The sequence below is a fragment of the Scleropages formosus genome, chromosome 25 (genome assembly GCF_900964775.1).
Source record: "Scleropages formosus chromosome 25, fSclFor1.1, whole genome shotgun sequence".
NCBI lineage: Eukaryota > Metazoa > Chordata > Actinopteri > Osteoglossiformes > Osteoglossidae > Scleropages > Scleropages formosus.
Window position 1 is genome coordinate 7,201,343 of NC_041830.1, and position 19,693 is coordinate 7,221,035.

Below are 19,693 nucleotides of genomic sequence, written 5' to 3' on the forward strand. Positions count from 1 at the left end.
AAGTCACTGTACAAAAGGTGAAGAGGAATTTCAGTTTGAAGTGATCGATAAAGGCGCCGTACAATTGGAAATACAATAAGTTTATCAAACTGAAAAATCATCCATTTATTCTGAAAACCTCACTAGTATGGATGGTACAGAAGTGTTCCAAGCAAAAGAAAAAAAGCCTTAGAATAAATTAACATGAAGATTTGCTTTCAGGGTGAATTTAATAATGCCCAAGATCTAAACAACAAATCTATGGAGAACATAAGTGAACAAATCTGAAATGTTATTGATAGCTTTGCAACACAGAACACAGTCCTTCATAAATCTTTCCATGTAACTGAGAAACTTATGGCATGTTCATTTAAATGATATCCAACATTTTTAAGTGCAAAATCCTACATTAAAATTCAATAGTTTTTTTTTTTTTTTTTAAACAATAGAACCAAACCCTTGTAGGTTAGATTTACCTGTGGCTATTTTCCCTCCTCATACAGTATCATCATACCTGCCACCAGATTTCAGTCCCGGAGTGTTTAACAGAACATACACGTTAGCAAAACAGTCATCAACATAAACCATAAGGTGGCGAGGTCAAGTCAATAATGAATTTCCATCCGCCAAAGCACAGTCGAGATTGCCTGATCAGTCCTAGTGAACTATGAATGGAATGTAAGCTCTGCAGCAACTGATACAATGATTTCCTCTAGTAATAGAGTATTGTAGTACATACACACTAAAAAAAAAAAAAAAAAAAAAAAAAAAAAAAAAAAACCTACATATTGGGCAAGATATACAAAAAAGGCTATATAAACTGTATATGGTGTGAATTGAGTGATGTGACAGATTTTTTTTTTTTTTTTTTTAAAAAAAAAGCATTTTCAAATTGATATTCTTCCCCCCAATATGGATATTAACAGACAATACAATGAAAAAGATAATTTAGACTGTTCCACTTTCAACTGCATCATTTGCAGTAAAAATAAATCTGCTAAACAAATGAATACAAGAAATTGGAAAAGCCAGACAAGTTGATAAGAGATGTTTACAAGATCATTGGTATCATTTAAGCTTAAGCTGTTGACTGAAATCTAGATAATGTCAGTTACCTCGTTTCAGCAAGTCAGATGACTGACTCCTGAAACTTTAGTATCTGATGCCAAGTCACTGTCTGCAACACACAGGCAAGGTGAACACACAAAAAAAAAAAAAAAAAAAAGTGACAGAGCTTCCAAGCAATCACATGCCACAAATTACACAAAATCAGACCAGTTAGTAAATGCTGAAAACTCCTGTGGAGAAGTTATCCAACCAAGGGAAAATTCTTACATCTGTTCAACAACTCCCATCCACCAGACAGCAATGTCACAAAACATCATGGACAAGAGTTTTTGTATTTTTTTTTTTCCTCCTCAGCGCTTATTGTTCATGTGACCCAAGAACAAAAAGGTTTTTTTTTTTTTTTTTTTTTTTAAAATACAGGCAGACCAACTAAACTTACCTCCTTAAGGCTTTTCCATATTAACACTAATCATTCTCACACACACAAAATCTGAAGGTGTACTACCAAACATTCAGCTGCAGAGAGACCGGTAAGAGAAATAAAAAAAGTAATCTCAACAGCTGTTAAAGTCCATTCGGAGTTAAAGCAACAGTCAGCTACACAATTTATTTATACAGTGGTGTTCGAAGACCACAAGGATGCAGTGGGCAGAATTCCATTATTCACAACTAATATGCCTCTGCAATCAAACAACCATTTGACCAAATTGCCCTTCAGCAGTCTATCCGTGCCTGGGCTTGAGCAGGTGAGGAAATACAAAGTGTTGGAAGCAGGGATCAAAGGCGGAAACTTTCCCCTTTACCATCAATGTGACGCAGACGCAGGTAAACGTCTGTGCCGATGCCCTGCATTGACTGAAGGGACAGAGATCCACCAAGGTACTCTGCATAGGCCCTAGAGGTGGGTAGGCCAAAGCCGAACCTGAAGACAGAGGGGCACACAAAGGCATTGATTTTTAGACTACCAACTCTGCATCCTTTCACAAATCACAGCTACAGTCATTTAGCTGATGCTTTTCTTCAGAGCTCCTTACAATATTAAGCTATCTACAGTTTACCCATTTACAGACCTGGGTAATTTTACTGGAGCAATTTAGGGTGAGAATCATTATGCTACTGGCTGTCCCTACATATAGTTAGATATAGACTCAAAAAGCATGGCCTTTACACGTGACAAATGAGGGCTCTTACCCGTGCATGGGACTGGATTGGTTTCCACTGTTGGTGATGCTGTTGAAAAGATTGCTCATACGTGGATCCTGAGCGCTCTCCTCAGCTGTGCTGAAATGGTAGTCCATCACTTTGTCTAGGATCTGATGGGGTATTCCTCCACCACGGTCGGAAATTCTGAAACAGCCCAGAAATGAGTCAAATATTGGTGAAGTAAAATACTGTAATCACAATTCAAAATTAAAATAAAGACTTAAGACTGAAGGTAGACTGACAGCATTCTAAGTTAAAATACAACAGTTTTGTCCTGTGCATAATTTTAATCCCAAAATGGTACATATTAAACAGTTCTGCTGAATTTCAGTTAATACAGTTTATGTTAAAGATACAGTGACTGCCAGGAGAGCCCCTGCCAGGTTTTCTAAGTTTACACAAAGTATGCCCCTTTCCTTGTTTCCACACTTCATTTAAAGCAAGCTTTCACACCTCAGGAAGGCTGATAAAGTATGAAGGAAAGAAACATGATCAAGGGACAGATACAATGAAGTAGGCATGTCGAGCATTCACTAGCAAGCCAGGGGAAGCATCCACTCTAAGTACTGTCAGGACCAAGAATCCAGTGGGACTTTCATCTTATGTAAGAACCAAAGACCAGAATTTTCTTTGTATACATATTTTCATGTATGGGCAGCGCCTGGGTGGTGTGAGAGGACCCGTTGTATGTATGTGAGTGACAAAGTGTGTTCTAGTGATGTAAGTAACATACAGTACTAGCAGTGTAAGTCACCTTGGTGAATAAGGTGTGTGGGCTGATAACACTACATAGTATCCATTGTAAGTCCCTTTGGAGAAAAGCATCTGCTAAATATAATGTTTCAGTACTCCTCACATGCCTGTGCAAACTTTGCTCACTAGAGGGTGCCAGTAATGCAATGCAGCATTAAGTGCCAGCAGAATCAACTTTGATCCCCAGTTAAAGACTAGAATGGCTGAAAATTTTACAACCTCATAAGTGACAATGGGGTCACAAAAGTAACCCCGTAGCAGTCTAAAAGCCTGTTACACTCAGCTGCTAAAAACAAGTAAAATTGCTGGACATTGCTAAATGTCACTTATGGCATAGACAGGTTATACTTTTGCATGAGAAGCATGAAAAACTGCATGCAAAATGTGTAAAATTACTGCAGAAGACAGCAAAACAGAACATTTTAAAAAGGGGGGCCATTTCTGACCACATTGGTACTCAGCGAGTCACAAAATTTGTGTTAAACATTTCTGTAAGGTCATCTACTTGCTTGTAGAACTACTCTAAGCCAAAGGCAGGTCCTTTGAAGGAACACCAAACGGTTAAGTTGTACGAAAGGGTCTTATCTCATGTTTACATAATTTATGGAAAGCATATTACTGGAGGATTTTACCTTAAAAGGTAAACTGTAATAAAAAGGGTGGTTTTATTGAAGGTTCAGCAATATATTACACAGATTTGCATTGTGACACCACCACAGAGTTATGGAAATGAAGAATAATTCTCAGCAAGTAAACAGACATTTTACAACAGTGCTTTTTGCAAACTAAGCTGGGGTAGAATGAGTGGGGGGATGAAAACCTGTATAGGCACAAGAATTAGTCAAGTCACTACCTTCTGAAAAAAGAATGTAAATCACATAGGCTAAACTAAATAAACCTCCTCAGTAATATGAAAAAAGGGCAAAATAAGACTGAGGTCAAAGAAATTTGCAATACAAAACAATCTGATGGATTCAACTGTTCTTCTAATGGCTCAAGATATGAATAAATGACAGCCAAGAGACTTCTGCAAACTGTACTTATGAAATGCCCCAGCCATGTCAACACAGTGAAAGGAGAGTCAACAGCAAAGAATATGCTGACCTGTTCAGATGCGTTTGTGTCAGTAAATTTGCTTAGAGCAAACAACCAGTTATAGCTTTGCCCACAGTACATCTGTGTAGTCTGCTAAAAGCCTCCATCTGTGAGGGTGGCAGTCTAGGCAATCTCATGGTAACTAAAAGCATGATTAGTTGAGTAGATTGCTGCTTGCAAAGCAAAGCTGAATAAGTTCTGTTTTAGAACACGCTGCTGCGACCTACAATATTTATTAAAACACTGCTTGCTTCCTGCAGCAGCCACATGCAAACTCATTTCACACTCGTTTTTCCCCTTTCAAAAAACATCTAAACTTCCAATTACTTTGTGACAGAGATCTACACTGATACTAGCATTTGGTACATTTTATTTAACTTGGCAACATGGAAGCCTGAAGGATGGCCTCGGCAGCAGGAACATGGCTCAAATGTGACTCACAGGTGTTGAGCTCACCTGATGACGAAGTCTGTGTCATTGTTGGCAATGGTGACCACTACATCAGGCACATTGGAAGGTGTGTCCAAATGGCTCTCCATGGTAGCCCTGAAACCAGAGGAGAGTGGGTGATCACAGCCCAAATGAAAAAGAAAAAGGCATGTTGCTCCAATCTCAAATACAGGCCTCCATTTATAGCATTTCTTCAGAACTGAGGATACCGTCCTATAACATGAATGCTGAAGGTTCAAAGAGGGGCACATGTGACCAATTGTGTACATTAACTACTATAGTCCTTTCCCCAAAATATTGCCTCAGTAACAAAATACCTCTACTGTCAGTTCTAAGCAATTATGATCAGCATCTGCCAAAGGCATACAAGTAAAGGCTTCTGGTTTAAAATGAAATATCAATTTCTGCAGTCCTTCAGTATAAACCATTACATAATACAGCTATTCATTTGTGAATTTCTCTACGAAAATACCTCAAAACTGGTACGTAAAAGTTATTTGTACACTTCTGTGCAACCTACATTTGTTGAGGACAGAAAAGCAGCCTAGTCATTAGTATTCACTCAAAATCTAGTAGGAAATGACTGCCACTTGATAGATGCAATGACGACACACAGTTGGTCCCCTAATTAAGAACTGAGGCCAAGAACTGGCTCCTTATTCGAAAAGCTTGGAAGTCCAATGTAACAAGCAAGGGGCTCTTCCTCAATTCTATATTCCCCTACTTGTGTAATGCGTACCTGTATAATATTGGTTTTGGACTAAATGCCTATTAAATCTCGCATCCACACAGTTGGTGGAGGTAGCAGGGTAAATTCATAAAAATGCCAAGGGCCCTTCTTCTACCACACAGGACAGGCAAGGAAGAACAGCCAAGTATGCTGTAAAAATTTCTTGGGGCTGGTTTCTATAGTGACCAGAGTGGCTAAAAACCAAGGGAGGAGTCACAAAACCAAGCAGTACCCTCTGTTGACCCAGCTGAGGGTTTTGCTCGCCCACCTGTTCTAGAAGGAATGTGTTGCTGCTTCGGTCTGGATGTCCTGCCAAGAACAAGACACTCCCATACAGCCAGACCAAAGCCAGAGCCCCTGGACATGATCCCAAACCAGCCATACGAAGGCTTATCTCCCCTCAGGCAGCAACTGCTCAGTGCAATTTGTGGTCTACAACTAAGCAAGGAAACACTGACCAAGACATAGTGCAGCATAAGTTTATTCCCATTTGGAAGAATGTTACTGAATTAACATGAATGTACCAGAAAGAATTAGACAGCAAAGTTAAGTCTCCTTTACTACAAGAGGCTTAACTTGTTCTTAAACATCCAGCTGTACAGTTAGTCCAGTGTTAAAATGTTGAACATTAACAATTAAAGGAAGTTCTACTGTATCATTATTATTATTCATATTGTTGCTGTTTAAGTGCCAGCAACTGACTGCTCTGAACTCTCCGCACCCAGACTAGAGAGCCTCCAGAATGTTCTGTCCACTTTTGTTCTAATGGATGAAGTTACTGCTTATGTACTTCACACTCACACACACTTTCAGAACCGTTTGTCCCAGACGGGGTCGCGGGGAACCGGAGCCTACCCGATAACACAGGGTGTAAGGCTGGAGGGGGAGGGGACACACCCAGGACAGGACGCCAGTCCATCGCAAGGCACCCCAAGCAGGACTCGAACCCCAGACCCACCGGAGAGCAGGACTGTGGTCCAACCCACTGCGCCACCGCACCCCACCTTATGTACTTCAAATTATATAATAACTTCCAAAAAAAAAAAAAAAAAGCTCACATCTTTCTCAAGGGCATAAGGGCACCCTGACCAACAATGTTCAGATTACCAGCATATGTTTACTTACTGTTCCCCTGGCTACACTACTTTAATAAACAATTTCAACACAAGAAGTGTGCCGTTTTGGCCATCTTTCTTGCCAGTCATATGATGTCGATACCTGTATACACTGCAGTGAACCATTTTATATCAAGTCACAGAACTGTCTCATCCCTGTGCCAGTCTAAATGTGTAATCTATAACTAACCGACATTGCCTTCTGCCAAGAATGCCAGAGAAAAGTGACAGAAGCAGAGGGTTTGACCTCTCAAGAAGGACAAGCTGACCTTCCACTTAGAATATGCTGTGCAGCAGTTGGATTGTCTTCATATCTTAATGAAACATTACATTGTTCAGACAATTTTACTGAAAGCAATTTTCATTTGAAAATTTCATCGAAGTTCATCAGCGCAAGTCAGAACAAGTATCACATGAGAAGTGAGCCCACAGCTTTCAGTTTACTTTTAACACCTTTAGTACCTGTATTTTTTAAAATTATTTAAAAAAAAAAAAAAAAAAAAAAAAAAGGGGGGGGGGTTGTTTTTGGTTGCTGAGGGGGCACAGTGGGTTTGGCCAGGTCCTGCTCTCTGGCAGGTCTGGGGTTTGAGTGCTGCTTGGGGTGCCTTGCAGCAGACTGGTGTCCTGTCCTGGGAGTGTCCCCTCCCCCTCCAACCTTGTGCCCTGTGTTGCCGGGTTAGGCTCCAGTTCGCTGCGACCTCACCTGGGACAAGCGGTTTCAGACTGTGTGGGGCTTTGGGTTAAGCCAGCAAACGGCTCCCACAACTTCACACCAGACTGCCAATCTTCTGCAGATTGGAAGTAATAAGGCTTCACCAAACTGGTTCCAAGGACAGACCAGCAAAGGTAAACTGCTGATGCAGTTCTTACAGGTTGGTGCTGTGGGTCACCAGACCATATGAGCTCCCAAGAGAACCCCTGAGGCAGGACCCCTGTGAACTAATAACAGATGAGGCCTAATACCCCCCTGGACTTCACACCAGCTGATTTCTACAGCGGTGATTGGTAGATTTATTCACTGTGCCTGTTGGGTGGGAGTGCCAGAGGGCATGATTACTGGTCACACGACGAAGTGCATGCTTGTACCTCATGGCGTTCTTCAGCAGCTCTGGCAGGATATAATCCAGCGGCAACGGAATGAAAGGGAAGCGGGCAGCAACATGCCCATTGATCCGGACCCGAGGAGAATTCCCATACTGGTGTTCAGAAAGGCGTCTGTGGGGGGGGGGGGGGGGGAAGAGGAGAGAGGAGAAAAAAAAAAAAAAAAAAAAAAAAAAAAAAAAAAAAAAAAAGACAACCCTGTAAGGAAAGACATGTGCTTGATAGACAAACAGCTATGGGGATTCGCACTTTCTATCTGACATTTACATTTACTCATTTAGCAGATGCTTTTCTCCAAAGCGACATGCATCTCAGCAAAAACACAATTTGTGCATTACATTAAGAGAAAGACATGGCTGCAAACATGTGATTCTTAAGTAAATTTGACCTCAGAATCTAGGTGTACCAAGGGCCACAGCAGTTACTGGATTCCAGATCCCTCTCTTGTACAAGAGACAGGGCTAGCATGCTACCAAAGAGGGTGTTTCATGTAGTCACCATTTAAAGTGATCACTGTCAAACCTGCATGACTGCAACCTACTGAAACCAGTGTTAAAAGCACTCTTGCTTTATATCCTGAAGATGGTTTCAGCAAATTTAGCACACCTTGGAAAAAACCAAAAGGGACTCATCTTGTTGAGCACTGCATACAGATGTAGACACATGAACGATTCCATTTCTAAAACTTAAACTGTTCTAATACTTTTGAAAGAAGTGAAACTGTTTCAGAAAATACAAGTATGCGCATATCATTTTAAGATACACTAGCATTAGAGGACAAGGGTATGGTGCTTGTGTTTTGCCAGCAATATTTTGTTTGAAAGCCAGATCTGAAACTCTTGTAAGGGCAGCCATGGTGCTATGGAGTGCCACTGCCAGTCGCTCTTCAGCCATGGACTACGTGCTGAGTGGATCTTGGCCTGCTGACTCAGGAGCTTGTGCTCCCACTCAGAAGATTAGTGCCATTGTTTGGAAGCTTGGAGTATAATGGCAGAGCAGAAGTGGGTGGGGGAACAGGGAGAGGGGCTGGGAAGCTGCACATTCCTGAAGAGTCAGAAAAACAAGTTTGACACTGCCGGATGAGCATACGCATGCTACACACACAGTATGGCAAAAGACTTTTCCTTCCACCAGGAAAAAAGCTGGAAGGACTATATTTGAATATGGACTTAACTGTATTCTCTCAAGACATCTTATGTTTTCATATCCCTATGATACTGCCAACAGCCCCCTGACAAAAACTACTCATTCCATGTACATTCCAATGTACAGTTTGTCTATCACTTTTACACAAGCATGACAATTTCTGTTCAACCATCTGTCTCTGTAGCACTTTTAAATAAAAGCTCAAGCATGGTTGTTTATCGACATTACAGCAGCTTGGCAGGGAAACGCTCACCGTCAGCCAGCTGAAACTGGTGTGTGTAAAATGTTTCATGCTAGAATATGACTGGATAGCTGGGCTGCTATGAAGGCTGACTGGCGAATAAGCTTTTGAAGATTCACTTTATTTAAATAAAAAGTGTTACTATTTCAGCCTTTAGGACTTCCTGCACTAGAAAATTTAAAAAAAAAAAAAAAAAAAAAAAAAAAGAACCCAATGAATTGTGCTAGTCTTTGTTTTGTTTTCCCCCAGCTATACAGTACTCCATAAATCTAAACACCACAACAGAAGAATTTCATTCCTGAGGAAAAAAAAAATATTACAAAAACTGTTTTGGGCAATTTAAGTGTGACATTTAAAATTAAGTGCTTCAAAACAGTCACTCAGAACAACAAACATCCAAAATACATTTAACATGTCATACACGGGTTTGTTCACTGGAAAACAAAGCTGAAAAACATTGAGATGTACATCTTGCATAGACAACCAGTTGCATCCTGAATTTGGATGCCTCTCTTTCCCCCACATTAATTATTCTATCTTTAAACATTCATTACAAATAAATGTGTACACACAGTGAGTGAACGCAAAAAAAATTCTCCAAACAGGGCAACAAACATTACCAGATTAATCTTTGCTATCACCATGGCAAACAAAAGTAATTCAAACAGAGCCTGTATTGTACCTCAATGTACCTGTTGCGGCAGCAGCCCTGCTAAAAGAAAGACCAAGTAAACAGAACAAGAGCAGACTCAAGACATTACCCAGAAAGAATAGGACCAAGGAAGGACTGACAGGAAGGTGACTTACCTGGCAAAATCCACCCACTTCTCAATTATCTTCTTTGGTGACAATCGCCTGCAGATTATTCCCACAAAGTCAGGCTGAAACAGTAAACACATAGGTCAGATGAGGACAAGCATAATTGCATTTCTCTCATACCTGTTTTTTTACTGCATATCCTTGTAGCCTCCACAATACAGTAATTTTCAAATGCTTCTTAGTTGTCATTATAGGCCCTCTACACCAAGACGGGCAGGGCTGTGTGACAACCATTTCACTACCATGTGCACTTAATTCAAACCGTGCCTTTGTACAGACTGGAGGAAGTGAAAAAGCTTGTTTGTCCTTAGACCCAAACATCATCCTGAACTAATAAACCATGGCATTTTTGTATTGAGAAACTGTTTTTTTCTTTTTTTTTTTATAAACACACCACATGAACTGCAATCCTTTATATTTGTTGTTAGTTGGATATGGACGACATTACATTATCTCAAAGTCTTCAAATGTTTAGCTTAGAACAGATAAGTATTGGACAATTCAGGGAGAACCAATAACTTACAATTTAAAACATCAGCTAAAGGTCACAATTAAGGCTCCAGAGGAAAGTTAAGAATAAAGACAGAATTTTAAAAAAAAAAAAAAACCCCATGCAGGAATGTGTTTAGGATTTGTAGCATACATTGTCCTCGTGCAGAGCAAGATGGTGTGTGGCCAGCATGCGAATACCCAGGCGAGATGTTAAGGTGGTGTCCAGGAAATTGCGAACCAAGGCCTCATTCTGAAATACAAAAATATTTCATTAAAAAAAATTCATGAGATTCTATTTGGCCCAGAATGTGTCAGTCAATAAACACACAAAATGTACATGATTTATAATTCAAAATTTTATAATTCATAATTGATATATTAAGATACCTATGCTCAGGTTACACTGCAAATTCCTTGAGAATTCCTCCCCCCCCCCACATCCTATTCTATTCTGCCCTTCTTGTCAAGAACTGTTCATATGATACTGTTCCTATTAAGTTTTGCCACTGTTTGCATATTGGTGGTGTTGAGTGTTCAGTTACCCAAGAACTTCTTTTATTTAAAATTGGTGTCCAAGCAAAGATTCTTGGGGACTGTTGTGGAGTTCTGTAAATATTTTAAACAATGCAGACGAAAAGTTTTGTAAACCAGACTGCCATTGCACTATGAATGTTGATGTACATGATCATCCTAATGATCTGCCACTGAACATCTGAGGACACCAAACCATACATCTTTAGAATCTATTTTACAATAAATTTCTTTGCCACATCAACCTCAGGTTTTAACATACTGTATATTTAAGAGAGACCTACACAAGCAACAGATCAATAAACAAAATTACAGATAATCACTCATTAATCTAAGTATTGACTCATACGTTCTACTTAAGTTTCCAACAGATATTGGAAAAGGAATGCCCCAACAACCTAAGATGGTTAAACTTTATACCAATTCTATATGCAGCTACTTGAATAATGTATTCTGGTTAAACAGTGATATTGGACTAACTGTACTTTGAAAAATCACATCTGAATCTGTCTCTGCTGGTGAAATGCAATTTTGTTTACTCCAAGCTGTATAGCACTTTAGAAAATAAATCTGCTAAATGAAGAAATGCAAATGAAGACAGTAAAGAGGGAACCTTTTGTGACAGGACAAGGTAGCCCTTTGGACCCCTTGGCAAAAAGGAATTCTTTACCTGGATATGCCTGCGGCATTCCCGGAAGCCCTCTGCCAACATGGTGACCACATCCTTGTGGTCATCAAGAAGCTGTTGAACCAGCTTGCAGTACTGAGCCTCTGTCTCTTGATCCTTGATCTAGCAGACAAAGGAGGTAGTTTCCTTCAGAAAAGCAATATTTACCAAATGACCCTGAAATCCAGCTGGCCAACAGCTACCTATGATCAATACAAATATCAAGATACATAGAAGAGCCCCCCCCACACACCGAGAGTCTGAACCACTTGTCCCATTCGGGGTCGCGGGGAACCAGAGCCTAACCTGACAACACAGGGCGTAAGGCTGGAGGGGGAGACACACCCAGGACAGGACGCCAGTCTGTCGCAAGGCACCCAAAGCGGGATTCGAACCCCAGACCCACCAGAGAGCAGGACCCGGTCCAACCCACTGCAACCCCCTACAGAGAAGAGCCAAGTTACATAATTATGGATGAGTCAAAAGTCTTAACTTTTTAAAATTTAGTATTCAGGTTTCAGCACCTTTTCCCTTCAGAATATCCATTAATAAAAAACACAGGCCCATTAAAAATGTCTGCTTCTGTTTAATTGAGACTGGTTATTTAAAAAAGATAAGGGATCCATGGGTTCCATGAAAGTCTCCCCCAATCAACAGTTTTTAATGTTATGAGCCATTAAGGAGACAGGAAGTATGACTAACTTCACCACCATTCCATTAACTATGTTGACAAGGTGTTCCAGTTATCCAACTTTCTTGGAAAACACTGCATTAAAAATTACCTGATGTCTAAAGGTCTTGCTTTTGAGCACAGTTCAAGTAAAAACGAGATAGCCCTGGTATTTAACGTTCATACTGGAGCTAATTGTTGAAGAAATACATTTAATATTTTTAGAACAACCTAATATACTGGGAGCTAATGAAACAGACTAAAGCAGTGAGAAAGAGCAAGCAAATAAGGCAATGAGAAAGAGGAAGGCAATGATATTTTTGTAAAACTAAACAATTGTAATACAGTATTCTAAGTATACACTAACGGGATATTTTCAGTCATTTGGCTACTTTCACTGTTCTCGATTACCTGATATTAGGTCAGAGCACCAGCTGGTCAGAGAGGCTGTATCTCTGGTTACAAACATACTGAAGCTGAACTAAATATAGAAGGCCTTGAACCTGGGCAATAAATGCTCTCTCCTGTTGTCTGTTTCACAACCACTTCATCACTCGCTTGCAGACTCACCGGTGGGAAATCACTCAGCATGTGGTATGCCCTGATATAGAGCTCATGCTACAAGAGAGAAGAAACAAAATTCAAATCAAAACACCCTGTTCAATTCCAGAAACGGAATTCCTACACCAAGACAAATCCAGTCTACCTTGTGTGCCTTCCCTAGCCTCCAAAACATACAATAAGGATTTTAAACCCTTTCCAAGTTCAAGGAGATTGGGGGGGTGGGGGAATCCTTAATATACTTAATATTGTTTTTGCAAGCACCTCAACACAATGTCGTAAGCCCTTAGTCCTGTATGTTCCACAAGTACAGATTTCGACAAGTGAGATGATAGCTGAGTTAAAACCTAAATTTTCAGCTTTCAAGGTCATGTAATGGCATTTATTGCTTGGAACAGAAAGATATACAATTGAAGAGGAAAAGAAAAAAAAAAAAAAAAAAAAACCTGCAGTCCTCCAAGCACAAAAGAGCTTGGCAGCTATTGGGGAGTAGATCTAGGGCACAGTTCAGCCAGTGTCACCATTTCCAAAGTGGGAAACTTCAATAAGACTGGGAGGTGAATAGAAAGGACCAAGATAACCGTAAAAAAGAAACCTTCCTTTCGCTGCATCATTTTAAATCATACAGAACATTTATGCACCTAAGGCTAAAGGTATGAGAAATTTTCAACTTTGTGGCTAGTGTACAAGACAAAATACAGTGCATGTATTTCAATAAAAATCATGCAATCTCCAGGCATACAGCTTAACACCATTTAAGACCAGGTCTTGCCTCACCTCTTGTATTCAAGTTATCCATATTTACTGTTGTCTATCCTTAACCATAGACACAATGACAACTGAAGCTACAGAATCCTAGACAGGCCTCCTGAGCTCTGGACACAAGCCCAGAAATCACAAGCATGACTAGAATCTAAACACTGTGCTCATGCCAAGACATCTTCGCTAGTTCATTCACCACCAAACTGTACAAAGTCAGAAATGCTGCAGCAGGTGAGAGTCACTGTGACACTTACCACTTGCAGGATCGTGGGGTTGCAGCCGATGATGAAGGGCAGACTGCGGAAACCTTTGATGCGATGGGCAATGCGAACGGGCAGTTCCTTTTGTAGATACTTGGCACTGCTCTGCACAACAATTGAAAACACAGTTAAACAGTAACAGGGGTTGAGGCAGGACACAAAAACAAGTTGCCTGTTTAGTATTCTAGTTACTGTATGTCTATATTGTGTATTTGGGTTACAAAACAGGAATTTGTACAGGTCACTGGTGAGCAGGCAAATGTCCAAAACAGCAAATTGATAATCAGTCCCTCAATGCTTTGAACACATTAATACCATGTTTAAGCAAACCAAACTCATTGAAAGTCTGTTTAGCGCTTAAACATACCAGATTTCTAAAGCTGTACCAAGACAGACAAGCCAGTTATTTCATATCAAAATGCATGTCCTTAGTGAATAGAATAATATTCATCCCATTAATAGAATATGCAAATGACAAACATAAAACATGCATGCATACCCTAACAACTGCAGTGGGTTCATGATTTTTGAAAATGAGTAACGAATTTCCATTACCAAGTACTTGTGGAAAAAGTTTATTTTTCCATAAATACAGCTAGCATACAATAAGTCACACACTAAAGCTTTTCCCTATTAACTGACATATAGTGTTCATGAATAAGCAGCAATATCTCGCATTTTTCAACACCCTGCTTTAGCCATGGTTCTTTACTGCGTTTTCTTATTTACAAAACGTCATAAATACCCAGCCAAGAGACTGAGAATGCACAGGCATGTGCACCAGGCTGTTTGCCACCCTGGTCTCCGCAAGCTGCTCACTGGGAGAGCGAGCGAGAGAGACAGTGCTGTTGTGCTCCCACGTGAAACACGAAGCTGTCATGTTTCTGATATTTCCATTTATTCCTTTAGCAGGTGCTTTTCTCCAAAGTAAATTGCAACTCAGAGTAAATGGGAGTGCATTTCACCAACAGACAGACATACAATGCTTGACATTTTTGATAGAACACATTCCATTAACAGTTTAAAACACAATTAAAAGTTATAGAATTTATGAGGCAGCCCTGGCCTACTTTGTGTCAAATTCAACAAACAAAATTAAGTAACAAATGAACTCTTGATCAAAAATTAACCTCATCCCACCGTACTAAACCAGCAGTCAGGTTTACACTGCTGACCAGGCCAAAAATGTAGGAATGACGTCAGGTTCTTACACAGAAGGTTCTCTTTTCTTAAGAGGAAAAGAAAGAAAAAAAAAAATATTAAAAAAAAATACTGAGAACAGTAGAATATTACTTCTCATTTAGCTCTGAGACAATGGAAAACTAAACAAGAAATTATTCAAAGCAGAAAAATTACCAGGATGTGATGGCCATCTGGAGACTTTCCCACATACAGCAATGTGGCTGGTGTCAGTCTGACTGAAGCCTAGAAAGACATCATGCAACATGGTTTGATTTATACTGAAAACCAGTGTCTGAAATTGATCACTGAAAATATGACATGCGGAACTCTATTATGGACCACTAGAGACACTGAGCGGAACTTAGGAATCAAGGAAAATGCAACGTAATGTTCAATGAAATGCTGAATGAGGATCAGGTTAACATTAGTCAAACCAGAATGAAAACCTGGTCAAGGCAAGTTTAGCATTCCCTGACATGGTTACTGAGTGGGAAGAAAGATGAGCCTTGTTAATGTCTGAAACTACCTCAAGACGTTAGTGCTTTATCAAGGACGGAACGAATTCCACGATCTGAAGAACTGATTAACCAACGCCACCAAATTTCACAAGGATCAAATCTATCCTGAAAAGTTGTCTTGGAAATTTGATCATTTCATATTACCAAAAAACAGGATGCAAATTCACACCGAATGCAGTTTACTGCATTCCAAGATATTACACCCATGAAGAATGTTACAGGATGGTGCAACTTTTCAGGTAAGCAGAACCGACTATTAACCCTTTCTTTAGTTGATGCCTTTGTCCATGGAGACTTAAAATATTAAGTCAATCAACCTCATAATTTGCATTTATTCATTTAGCTGATGCTTTTGTCCAGAGCGACTTACAATGTTAAGCTACCTACAATTATTTACCCATTTAGACAATCGGGTAATTCTTACTGGACAAATTTAGGGTAACTACATTGCTCAAAATACTGTTATCTCTCTGCCAAGGATGATCCCAAGCCCGGCTGCAAAAGGAAGGTTGGGCACGGGGCTAGCAACCCCACCCTGTGTAAGTTTCATCGCTACAGAAACACTGCAAAAAACTGCATTTTTGATGGTGACATGCAGTAAAGCCCCTATTCTCTGACTGGCGCAAGGAGGATTGAAGAAGAAATACCGTGATCTAGGGTGCAACTGCAGAAGTGGAATTTTAACTGAAGACCTTCAGATTAAAAATCAACAGCCCTAAAAAGTACACAACCCATCGCTCAGACGGGGGGGCAAACTTAGAGAAAAGGTATCAAACCCACGCCTTGTGTGTTCAAGGAGCAGCAGAGGGCACAGTGGCTGGCACCACCACCCTACACTAGCAGGTTTGGTTGGAATCCCACCCCCTGCTGTAGAACCACGAGCAACATACTTACAATGGAGTGATACAGCAAACATAAAAGACACCCAGCTAGGGATAAATAAATAAATATAAATGTACTGCAAATGTGAATGAACGACAGCTGGTTAGTTTAAACACAATGAACACGACACAATGAAAATATCCCGAGCTTTTACCTAGGTTATGACAGTACCCTGGTGAAATTTGAGCATACAGTTAATGTTGGCTTAACGGTTAAGGTTTTTTTTAACAGGTCTGGATGCTGAAATTTCACAGTGACGTGTCGACCTAGGTAAAAGCTCGGGGTATTTTCATTGTTAAGTGACAAACTGCCTTAAAAAAAAAAAAAAAAAAAAAATTCTGGATTAATAAATCTGAACTTTTCTTTCTTTAAATTTTTTTTTTTTAAAAAGCACAGATTCTTCAGGCACTTGAGTCTTGTCACAAGTCTTGACTTGAAGTTCTTCCATCTGATCTGACGAGCGATTTGTCAGTTGCAGCCATGCACCACCCCCAAGCCCTGAAGTTTCACACAAAACGTATACAAACGACACGTGACGTTTAATAATTCGTTTTTACACAAATTACAGCGTTAAGGCGAATATTTTCGCGTCATAAATCGTGGTCGCATTATGAACTGCACCACTGACTGACTAAGCTGCAGGAGAACGACCTTCACCAACCCGCCTCGCAGCCTCACGCCTCGCTAAAACACACAGAAATAGAGAAAAACTATCGTAAAGGTAGGTACGGTATTTGGAATATTATTTTCGGGGCATTTTAGGAATCTGGATTGTGTGTGTTGAGAAAAATTAACCTCATCATCATGACTGATGACATGACCTCTCTCACTCAGTCTCATTCGCCTGTCACGTCGGTCGTCATGATGAGAACGAGACAATGATTGTTTTTCAACTCAAGCATCTATTACTCAAACGATTTCAGCTGAAATTAAAGCACATTTCTCGCGGTCTACCGAAGCGTGAGGAGGGTACGACCGTCCAGCCAGGTCAAGCGAACACTAATGGGATATATTATTTGGCGGACAAAAGATAAAGACAACGTCAACAACGAACGAGCAGAGTCCGGAGCTAACTCGCTAGCGCGGTGGCGCGTGACTACAGCGCGCTCCAGAATGGCCAGCAGTTCCCACACACACACAAACAAAACAGCTGCAGTACAGACGAGTCACACTATCATCACCCTGCATTACTCATGTGCTAAGAACACCACCTGTAACGGGAAGCACGTCGAGTCACCTTTTCCGCAGACGCGTCGATGGCAGACTGGTTGTAGAACGAAGTGACGGTTTTAGACCTTTCCCGACTCAGTTCGAAGTAGCCCTGCATGGACGAGGTGGAGCGGGGCCGCGCGTGAATGCGCGTGTCCGCGGTACGAACGGGGCTCGTCGCCTTCGACACCGCCGGAGCCAGACATTTCTTCACCATCCCGATACTGACTGGCCCGCAGCCCAGCATCTCTACCACGCTTCTTCGCATGATTTTCTCTTCTTCACGCTGGCACGCCAGTCGGGCACTTTTACCTGTCAGTGATATGATATGGCCACTTTATCAAGCCATTTATATCATGCGGCTTCCACCATGGACAAAGGCACAAACACTAAACCGTACTAGTACAAGATGGGCACTGAAAAGGGAGGGGGCTCTTCCAAACGTTATGTGCAAAATGACGTTAGGAACAGGCCAATCACAAATCAAGGGGCGGGGTCAGGTGATCTGGACACGCCCACAATGTACAGTACTGTGGGAAGGCACGGAACCGTTACGTCATGTACTGGACGCGACGTACCCGTACGGTATAAACACCCGAGTTCTTCGATGATATAATACAGGTTATTAACGACACCCGCGAAAAACTGTCTGTAAATGAAATTCGGACAATGAAAAACCGCTTAATAATATGATATTGATACAGTACCGAGTTTTTTACTTCCGCCTCTTAGCATTTATTATCGGATCTTTTTCTAAGAGAGTCCGATGGCGGTGCAACGCAAACTCTGTGGAATTTATTAAAAAGTACGCCACTACCATGTTTGGAGTTTTGGAATAAACATTTTTATGTTTTTAGAAGACAATGTATTTTTTTTACGTCTTTACCGCCCATATTTTTTTAACGCAACATTATTATATAATTTATTAATCATTAATCAGATGATGAAGGTATGATGAGAGTCTTTGGAAATAATCAGCTTAACATTAAAAAATTATTTGAAAATTCACTATATCAATCATATAATGCACTTTTTAAGAGTGACAGGTGACATGATACAGTTAAAGCGATGAAAGAAGGCAGTTGCTCACTGCCTTAGAAGTCATGCAGCAACTCAGGAAAAGAAAAACTTCCAGGCTTAAGAACTTGGAGAACAATGAACCTCTGGGAGTTCAGATAACAGTTGTTGCCCACCCCTGAACATTGTGGTGTAACACAACATGTCTGTGTCAATAAAACTACACACTACTTTTTATTCTGAATCAATCAGTGCAGGCAAGATCCATAATCTCAGACAACATCTAGGCACCATTGCATAGTCAGTACCAGGCCCTTCCCAGACAGCTGGTGTGAGGGATCAGAAAAGTGTCATGACACCCAAGGAAGACAGAGAAAAATAGCTATAACTAGTAAAGAGAACATAATCAGAACAAATATTAACAAGAAAATCAAGATTGTCATGTGTATATAGTACAGGTGAACATCACCCAATGAAATGCTTGCATGTCTCCCACACACTAAATACATCATCAATAGATAAATGACAGCAAAACTAGAAATGCACTGAAAACGCACATTGTTATCTTTTTGTGAAGCTGTAAGTGTGTGTGGGTGTTGAGTTCCGCTATGGCTTGTGCCTGTTCAGATTGACTGAGGTCTTTAATAAACAGCATATGTTCTAGATGTGTTGTACAGAGGGCAGCTGAGTTCCAGTGACATCCTGGGCCAACGTAATGTGCTTGCAGTCCTGGGCTCAGCAGGTGCTGTACCAGGATGTGATACAGCTGGTCAGAATAGGCTCCACTGTGAGTAGAGATAGAAATATTGGGATGTCTGAGGAAGTAGAAGTCTTGGTGAGCCTTCTTGATGATTGCTGATGGTGATGAAATTTAATCCTGTGGATCTGATCAACAACATCTCTTCCGATGTAGATGAGCGTTCCGGTCGGGACTAGCTCCTTGATTGTGCTGTCAGCAAATGTAATGATGGAGTTGGAGCTGTTTCTGGCCACATGGTCATATGCAAATGAGGAATAAAGCAGAAGGTTTAGCATACTGCTCTGTGGGGTGCCTGCATTGAGGATCAGCATAGAGGCAATGATCCTGCCAACCCACACATGTTGAGGTCTGCTAGTTAAGAACTCCAGGACCAGCTTGCAGAGGATAGTGCTGAGCCTCAGATCCTGGAGCTTGCCAATCAATTTTAACTGTGTCAAATGCAGAGCTGTAGTTTCTGAACAGTACTCTAGCATAGCATTTGT

The 19,693-nt window shown here is 40.7% G+C and overlaps 1 protein-coding gene across 1 annotated transcript; it reads right to left on the reverse strand.

The window, feature by feature from the left end:
• Positions 1–727: 727 nt before the first annotated feature.
• Positions 728–17,840, reverse strand: bckdk (branched chain ketoacid dehydrogenase kinase). Its single transcript, XM_018742087.2, has 11 exons — positions 17,463–17,840; positions 15,000–15,068; positions 13,638–13,748; positions 12,631–12,678; positions 11,394–11,513; positions 10,344–10,442; positions 9,689–9,762; positions 7,480–7,608; positions 4,555–4,644; positions 2,239–2,394; positions 728–1,969 (listed from the first exon to the last, which is right to left on the reverse strand). The coding sequence occupies exons 1-11, from the start codon at positions 17,700–17,702 to the stop codon at positions 1,825–1,827; spliced, it is 1,281 nt and encodes a 426-aa protein (XP_018597603.1). The 5' UTR covers positions 17,703–17,840; the 3' UTR covers positions 728–1,824.
• Between the last annotated feature and the right edge of the window lie 1,853 nt (positions 17,841–19,693).

Bases quoted from the DNA above. Each gene is read 5' to 3' on its own strand.
- bckdk (XM_018742087.2), bottom strand. From the start codon at position 17,702: ATGCGAAGAAGCGTGGTAGAGATGCTGGGCTGCGGGCCAGTCAGTATC. The intron at 7,609-9,688 runs GTAAGTCACCTT...CCCCCCCCACAG, and splicing joins AAGTGGGTGGATTTTGCCAG to ACGCCTTTCTGAACACCAGT. The intron at 1,970-2,238 runs GTAAGAGCCCTC...CTCTGTCTTCAG, and splicing joins CAATCCAGTCCCATGCACGG to GTTCGGCTTTGGCCTACCCA.